This window comes from Solanum pennellii, chromosome 4 (assembly GCF_001406875.1).
Source record: "Solanum pennellii chromosome 4, SPENNV200".
In the NCBI taxonomy this organism is placed as follows: Eukaryota; Viridiplantae; Streptophyta; class Magnoliopsida; order Solanales; family Solanaceae; genus Solanum; species Solanum pennellii.
The window spans coordinates 14,638,183-14,647,291 of record NC_028640.1 but is presented as its reverse complement, the minus strand read 5'-3'; the positions used below and the strand labels follow the sequence as shown (position 1 = coordinate 14,647,291).

Genomic DNA, 9,109 nt, shown 5'->3' with positions numbered 1-9,109 from the left:
TAATAGAAATTTTCTGCTATATGGTAGTTGTTAGATTGACCAGCTAACTCCCTTGTGTTTATTTATAAAGAGAATATGAGTTATTATAGTTTGTTTGAACTACTTTTTCCATGTGAACAATCAACTCTGTTAATATTTTACGAATACATGAACTGTTTTGCTAGAATCAAAACTAATGTATTGATAGTAATTTTGTTTGCTTGTTGCAGTCTATTGCTATAATGTATATTATTTACTCTAATCTAGGTCTGTCCTTATTGCTTTGAAATGTGTTTGCGTGTGCCTTTAGTCATTCATTTGTATAAAGTTTATTAAATGGTGGAAGCTGCTAATAACTTAACTTGTCAATATTTTTTGGTTCTACTATTAGTGTTGTAATTGTTTGTTGTTGAATTGATGTGAAGGTTTGAGATTCGATTAATCTAAAAGTTCGAGTTGTTAAGTTCTGTCGGTATTATTTGTACGCATGAATTTATTGGCTTTAATGTTTTGCACATGTCATGTAGAATAAATATTCAATGGATTTTGGAGATAAAAGTTTGATGAATCTCCGAAGATCCACTAATGAATATATTCATGGAGTTAATGATTTTCTTGATAAAGCATTTGAACGAGCTTCCCAAGGAAATGAAATATTGTGTCCTTGTAAGAAGTGCTTTAATCGTAATTGCCATTGCCGAAATATGGTAGAGGATCATTTGATTTGCCATGGATTTGTTCGTGGATACACCAAATGGGTTTTTCATGGTGAAGGATTTTCCTCAAGAAATATGCCACATCCAACCGATGAAGAAGAAACTTCTAACATGCATGACGACATTGATAGATTACTTCATGATACTTTTAGAAATATAGTAGATGATCAGAGACATGAAGGAGTGAGGGAGGGGCCATATGAAGATGCAAAGAGATTTTTTCTAAGTTGATTTTTACCATCCGGCTATACTTGTTTAAATGCATTCACAAGTTGACTGATGTGGCCTTTTCAGATTTGTTGGACTTGATAAGAGAGGCATTTCCATTTGCTCAGATACCCGACTCGTTTTACAAGGCAAAAAAGGTCATAAAAGATTTGGGTCTTCATTATGAGAAAATACATGCTTGCACTAATGATTGCATATTATTTTGGAATGATAATGCAAAGTTAGATAATTTATCTGTGTGTGGAGCTTCAAGATGGAAGAATGTTCGGAATGACTTAAATAATAAGGTTACAAAAATCCCAGTGAAGGTTTTAAGGTACTTTCCTTTAAAGCCTAGGCTTCAGAGGATATTCATGTGTTCTGAAACATCTGTAGCTATGAGATGGCATGATACTGAACGGCTTAAAGATGGAAATTTAAGACATCCTGCAGATGGTGAAGCTTGGAAGGATTTTGATTCATTGCATCCTGACTTTGCTAATTATGCTCGTAATGTTAGATTGGGTCTTTCAAGTGATGGTTTCAATCCATTCAGAACTATGAGCATTTCCCAAAGCACATGGCCAGTTATGTTGATGAACTATAATTTATCTCCATGGACTTGCATGAAGTCAGAGAATATTATGTTGTCAATGATTATTCCAGGTCCATCGTCTCCGGGAAATGATATAGATGTATACTTGCAACCACTGATTGCGGAGTTGAAGGAACTATGGGAAGTGGGAGTTGAAACATATGATGCTGTAACTAATCAAACATTTCTAATGCATGCAACTTTATTGTGGACAATTAGTGATTTTCCAGCTCTAGCAATGCTTTCTGGATGGAGCACCAAGGGGAGATGGGCATGCCCCACTTGTAACCATAATACTTGTTCCAAATATCTCAAACATAGTCGCAAGATGTGTTACTTGGGTCATCGGACGTTTTTACCTCCTGATCATCCATTCAGAAGAGATAAAAGATCATTTAATGGTAAAGAGGAGCATAAAGTTGCACCTACTCCATTATCAGGTGCACAAATTCTTGAAGAGATTCGTGAATTCAATAATGTATTTGGAAAGAAAAAAAATAAAAGAAAACGAAAGAATGATGGTCCATGGAAAAAATCCATATTTTTTGAGTTGCCGTATTGGGCAACAAACAAATTGAGGCACAATCTTGATGTGATGCACATAGAGAAGAATATTTGTGATAGTGTGCTTGGGACTTTATTGGATATGCTTGGAAAGTCCAAAGATCATATAAATTCTCACTATGACTTGTATGAAATGGGGATACATAAAGAGCTTCAACCTCTAAAAGATTGTGATACAGGAAATATCCATCTAGCTAAAGCTTGTTTCTCTATGACACCAGATGAGAAAAAGTTATTTTGCACCGTCTTAAAAGATGCCAAATTACCAAAAGGGTGTGCTTCTAATATATCAAGTCGTGTGCAAATTGAAGAGATGAAAGTATCAGGATACAAAAGTCACGATGCTCATTTCATAATGCATTACTTGCTCCAAGTTGCAGTCAGAAAAGTGTTACCCAAGAATGTAGCTATGGTCTTTATTAGATTGGGGAATTATATTAGAGCCAAATGTATCAAGGTTATAAGAAGAAGCGATCTTGATAAGATGAAAGCAGAAATCATAGATATTGAATGTGAGCTTGAAAAGATTTTTCCTCCATATTTTTTTGATATAATGACACATTTACCTATCCATTTAGTAGATGAAATTAAGCTTGGAGGCCCAACTCATTTGCGTTGGATGTATTCTACAGAGATAACTATGTGTGACTTCAAGGAGCTTGTTCGTAATCGAAAAAGTCCTGAAGGATCAATAGTAGAAGATTTTTCAGCTGTTGATTGCTTGAAATTTATTTCCATATACCTACCTAATACGGTGAAGACAAAATTAAGTAGGTGTGAAATAGAGAATGATGAGTACACTCAAACAGAGGAAGGTGGTTTTTCAATACAGGAGATGAACAAGTAGAGGCATTTATCAAGTAAGATAAAATACTCGTTTGTTTTTAAACTTCATTTAGATGTTATTATAATGTATTTCGAATTTCATTTCATTTATAAATACACGTTGATTAAATTACATTGCATGCTTACAGGGAACATAAGAGCTTAACTGATAATCGTACTAGAGGCAATCATGGGTAAAAGCACAGGTCCATAGTAGAGAATTTGGTGATTGGTTTAGTGAAAAAGTTAAAAATATTGAAGTTTCCAATCATTTAAAATGGCTAGCTAAAGGGCCTAACTTTGTGGCAAAAAGATATACTTGATATTTCATTAATGGATATCGATTTCACACGAAGACACGGGATGCCCCTTGTAAAACTCAGAATAGTGGAGTGACTTTGTCAGCCACAACGGATAGTTTTTCTAGTGCTAGGGACCAAAATCCTGTTGATGGAATGGTTCTCTATTACGGAATATTGAGGATATCATTGAGATTGATTATTGGGGTTGCTTTAGTGTTGTACTTTTTAATTGTGATTGGTTTCATAATGAAGTCGATGAATGTGGATTGACTCTGGTATATTTCAACAAAAAATGTAGTACAAATGATCCTTTTGTACTAGCATCTCAAGTGAATCAAGTTTTTTTATGTGGAAGACCCGGTTGAGAAAAATGTTTATTATGCAAGAAACAAAGTCCCTGTGGATTTGTATGATTTGGAGGAAGAGAATTGTCCTAATATTGAAGAAACATTTTGGAGAGAGCCTAATGATGATATTGGTTCATCAGAAAGATTACTTGATGTAGATGTTAGATGGTCTAGAGAATATCTTCCTGTTGATATCATCGATGCTCCTTCCATTGCACAACATTCACAAGATGAAGCTATGGAAACATCGGAAGAGGAGGATGACTTTGATGATACTGATTGGGATTGGATGGAAGTTGATGATTGAGTGAACTGTATTTGCTATCTCTTCTTTTTGTTTCTATGTTTTTTTTTTCATGTTATCGTTAAATTACTACAACTTTTGGATTATTAGTTTTGGTAAGTCCTTTTTCTCTCTTATTGATCATTTTCATTCTTCTTCTTTTTGCAGTTTCTCTGAGCAATTTCATTATATTAGTGGACCAGCAAATCAGTAGGTTCTTATCTCTTTATTAAGGTCCAACACTCAAGGTTCGTATCTCGTTTTTATGGTTCTTTGAATACTTCTTCACTATATCTCTCTTTGAGTACTTAATGTACATTCTATGAATGTGAATAAGTGCAGGAAATTTTATTGGGGACAGTAACAAACCTACTATGTGTGATTGTGGACAGTAACAGACTTGCTGCTCTCTTATAATTCCATCAATTGGCTTCCTAAAAACACTCTAAATCTTGTGTGTGATTGTGGACAGTAACAGACCTACTGAATGTGATTCAGCTCTTTGTAAGATCTTGGTGATTGATTTGTTTAAGTATTGCTGATGTACACTGCCATACATTTTAACTTTTTAATTTCTATTTTCACACAGGTTTGAATAGTCATAGCTATGAGTCAACAAGAAATTTCAAAAAGAACCAAAAAAGCCAAAAAGAAGACATTTTGCTAAATCGGGATCGTTATCATTCTTGGCAAATAAGAAACGACGGTTATTGACAACAAATGAAATTATTAAAGAAATAGAGTGCGAGAAAGGACATCTGCTCAAATAATTTGGAGGACAACAATCATTAGCACCACAATCTGAAGCAAAAAGACAATCTGTCGAGGAGTTGCCTTTTGAAAATCAGCCTGTCGAGGAGCTGCCTGTTGTGCACCTTGTTGAGGAGCTTCCTCTTGTGCAGCCTGTCGAGGAGCTGCCTCTTGAGCAGCATGGCAAAGATTTTCCTTTCGAGGATCAAGTGCAAATGAATTCTGTCACTCCTCGAACAAATGATCAACCTGAAAAACAAGGAAATATATAAGATTACAAACCTATTAAATGTATTCATATTTTTTAATTATATTTCTTGTATTTTCTTATAGCTGGAGATGTTTCCAGTCCAAATAAAAGAGGTAGAACGCAAATGCATGATGTTCATGCCCGAAAAGAACGTAAGTTGCTCATACTGAATAGTCAAAATCAACCTGTTGGTCCTACGGATGATGTTGTCATAGAGCTAAGTAGCTTCCTAGGAACATTGGCTAGAAATGCGACTCTTTGCCCATTTGATATATTGGATTTGAGGAGCATGGACACTAAAAAGGATTTGTGGGATTATACCAAGGTTTGTAGTTTACAATAATAAATTATTTGTAAAAGTATTTTACTTCTATTGGCTAATTGAATGACACAAAATTATAGGGGAAATATATTATTCCTGAAGCTGCGTACCATTGGGGTATGGTAACAATTCGAGATGCTTGCAGAAGACATAGAAGTGATTTGAAGCTTAATTATTACGATCCATATGACAATGATGCAGTTCGAATGGCAAAAAAGCCTGGTCATATTCCAGAATGTCAATTTAGAGAGATCCTCAAATATTGGAATTCTGAAAAATTCAAGGTAAAAATGTAGTTCAGAATCTCAATTTTTTTTAATAAGTAGAATTTGTATTATAGCTCCTGATTTTTGCTCCCTTCCCAGCTTCTTCCCACCTAGTTACTCTCAACACTTCAAAGCTGTTAGAAAAAATAGTACCTCCCTTCCCAGCTTCTATGCTTCCTCCTAACTCTTCTTTCTCGTATGTGTCTTTTTAATCAGCAGGTGGATCATTATCATGCCCAAACTTAAAGCAATTAGAGCAACATTTTGGCCTGTATCTGTAATTCAGACCTTACTAGAAAGACCCATAAGGAGCAGCAAGTGTAACTATATCCACCAAAGTTTGAGAAATGTCAATGTTAATTGCAATGAAATATGATTCATTTCTATTTGTAATTCATACCTCTAACATTATTATGGTTTGTATACAGACCAGCCTGCATAACCTTCTCTCTGACTGCTACAAAAGTAAATCAAAACATATAGTAACCATCTGAATAGAATAGGTACTAAAGCATCTGGATAAAGTGCCAACACTGACTGCTATGACATAATTGTCCATAGTGTGATATCGGTGTTGCTGACATAATAGTATTGATTCTGCTTTATCTGAGGCTTGGTTGGTACTTTGGTGTCTAAAGTAGTGTGATAATAGTATATATTCTGCTTTATTTTTTCTTTTACTCTCTTCTCTATTGTAATATTTTGCAGCTTCATTTATTGTGATAGTCACATGCATTTTACAAGACACCTTAACACTATATAATGACTGATATTGACAGATTGATATAAAGGAAAAATGGACTGTTATAAAGGAAAGACAGACTAATATTGACCTCGTCTAGTACACTATATAAAACTAATATACCTTCTATTAAAATTACTGATTCATTTCTTTGCAGAAAATGTCTGAACAAATGCAAAGAATCGAAAAAAACTGATGAATCCACACACTGCTGGCAAAAAGAGTTTCGCTTTAGTTCGTAATAAGCTGGTGAGTTCTCTTATATATTATTTTTAATGAAATTTTCTTTTAGATCTCTTCCAGTGTGAGTTAATTTTTTATATATATTTCAATTTGACTAGGAGAGAGATAAGGAGACAGTATCATCTAAGGATCTCTTTGTGGTTACAAGAACAAGAAAACCTAGGCGTTTGTACAAGTCCTCAAATGAAGATACTACTAGTAAAATTGTATGTGCCTGTCTATTTTAATTTTTTTTGTTGAGATCAATTATTTATTTCATAAGATTGTGTTTGTTGGATATGCTTTGGTAGGCTGAAATGGAGGAAATTGAAAAACAAATAAGCATAAATGGTGAGTATGTTGATGAATTTTTAAGCGTCATGGGTCCTGAACAACCGGGACATCTAAGACTATATGGCGCAGGAGTTACAAAGACTACTTTGAAAAAAAAGTTGGCAATTCGGAATCGATTTTAAGTGCAACAACTGATGGAATGCAGCAAATGCAAGAGAGGATGCAGAAAATGGAGAAACAAATGGAGGAACAAAAGAAAATTGTGCGACAAGAAGTTATTGCAGATGTTATTGCACAACTTAAGCATGCGGGATTAATTGATCCTAACATATTGGAAGCATTGTCGACTCCTTCAGCAAGAGAATCTACTTCTGTTCAAGGGGCTAAACAAGGTTGGTGTCGCTAATTCTATGTTTTGATTGGTATTTGTTGTTGCTACTTGCTATACGATTAGAACGGAATAGTATGCTATTGATCTAAGGAAGTTGGGGAAATGTTAGGCAGAGGATCAGTAAATGCCTGATTCATGAGTTTAATGTCTGATTTGCTGCTTGTTCTCTGATAGTTTAATGTCTGAGTTGCTGCTTGTAGTCTGGTTCATGACTTTTCTGGTGCTGCTTGTAGCCTAGTAAAGGACTAGTTGTTAGATTCATGATTTTTTTGATACTTGCTGCTTGTAGTCTGGTTTCTTTTGGTTTCTTGTTTATGTTAATTAAACATGTCTCTTGTAGCATGATAGTGTTGTTTTTACTGCTTGTAGTGTGGACTCTTGTTTCTGCTGCTGGTCTATCTTGTTTCTGCAGCTGCTCTCTTCTTTCTGCTGCTGGTCTATCTTGTTTCTGCAGCTGCTCTCTTGTTTCTGCTGCTGGATTCTTGTAGCATTATATATAGTGTTGAATCCTAGCTTCACGATTATGTTTAGTCGAGCCAACGTAGTAGCTAATTACTGCATGTAGTCTGGTGTCTTGTTTCTGCTGCTGCTTGTAGAAGTTTGAATGCGCGCAGCTAGCAGTTGAATGTTATTGGCATGTATTTGATGTCAAAGTTTTAGGGTTGAACAATTCTAAAATCTAATGCATGGTTGTAACTACATGTATACTTGTTAATTTCCAAGATTTGAGGTTTACTAAATTATTTATATTTTTTCCTGATTGTATGTAGGTGACGAAATCGAAGAAGGCGTATAAAGCAATAGTGAAGACTTGACATAGGAGCTGAAGTATATATTCATGTAAACTTTATTGATGTTCTAGAAGTCATATATTTTTGATGATTGAAAATTCTATGGCATGTGTTTCACCTTTTTTGAATGATATAAAAATATTTGTATATTTTTCTTTAATTGATATTAGAATCACGGATCTTGAATTCTAATTAAGGTAATGAACATTTATTCTCGTTAACGATTTATGTGTATTTTTTTGTTATAAAATTTATTCTCATGAATGATTTAGTATATAGCAGGTATATATAGCTTACTAATATTGCATTAGAATTGTTGCAAATAGCAGGTAATAACCGTTGCAATAGGCATTAAGAAACAGTTCTACAATTGTTTAGAAGTGTTGCAATACCCTATAACAACCGTCGCAATAGAGTGAAATGGTGTGTTGAATCGAAAAAAAACTGTAGCCATAGCCTTAACAGAACTGATGCATAAACCTCTATTATGATGGTTAAAAATCGTACCAATACGTACATAACCGTGGGCAATTAATTCAAATGAGAACCGTGGCAATAGGTCAACGTATGGCTACGGTTATAGGAACTGTCGCACAGAACCGTAGAAATAGCTCTATTGCTACGCGATCTGTTGTAGCGGTTGATGTAACCGTAGCCTTAGACCTATGGCTACGGTAGTAACGTCAATTGCAATGATAGGTGAACCGTGATAGTAGACCAAATTTCTAGTAGTGCACTAAAAGTTGTTTTTGTTGTAGTGATTTTATCCTTTAATGATGTAGAACACATGTTTAAAACAGCTTGTCTAGGGGAAGTGTTATACATATTTACAAGGAAATTTGATAAGCATTTGGATTAGCTGTTATAAGAAATCGCTTATGTGACTAAAAATTGATTGAATCATTTACCATATGTTTAATTAGTGTATTTAGATAATTATTGGAGTTATTGTTTTTGTTTGAATATACTCTATGCAAGGATCTTATCTTTTTTAAAACAGTTATTCAACCTTCTGATATGTTAAAACTATATACATTTTCATGCATTGTGGATGAATGACCAACACTTTATAAGGGGTAAAACTTATCCGCACTGGGTGTTAAGCCAATCCAATACATGCACGCTATGTATTTAAATTTACAGTTCATTTTACTTAATCTTAATTAATTAACATGTGTTTTACTTCATTAAATCACGTAATAATGTAAATTGGATAAGTTATATATCATGTTTCTCCATTAGAACTCATATTATCCTTAAATG

General features: G+C 34.3%; 2 protein-coding genes across 2 annotated transcripts; both read left to right on the top strand.

The window, feature by feature from the left end:
- Positions 1 to 518: 518 nt before the first annotated feature.
- Positions 519 to 4,840, top strand: LOC107016535. Its single transcript, XM_015216975.1, has 4 exons — positions 519 to 921; positions 990 to 2,876; positions 3,544 to 3,830; positions 4,667 to 4,840. The coding sequence occupies exons 1-4, from the start codon at positions 519 to 521 to the stop codon at positions 4,838 to 4,840; spliced, it is 2,751 nt and encodes a 916-aa protein (XP_015072461.1).
- A 1,503-nt stretch (positions 4,841 to 6,343) lies between these two features.
- On the top strand, positions 6,344 to 7,851 carry LOC114076823. The gene is made up of 4 exons (XM_027916380.1): positions 6,344 to 6,397; positions 6,490 to 6,597; positions 6,870 to 7,056; positions 7,826 to 7,851. The coding sequence occupies exons 1-4, from the start codon at positions 6,344 to 6,346 to the stop codon at positions 7,849 to 7,851; spliced, it is 375 nt and encodes a 124-aa protein (XP_027772181.1).
- The last annotated feature ends 1,258 nt before the right edge of the window (positions 7,852 to 9,109 follow it).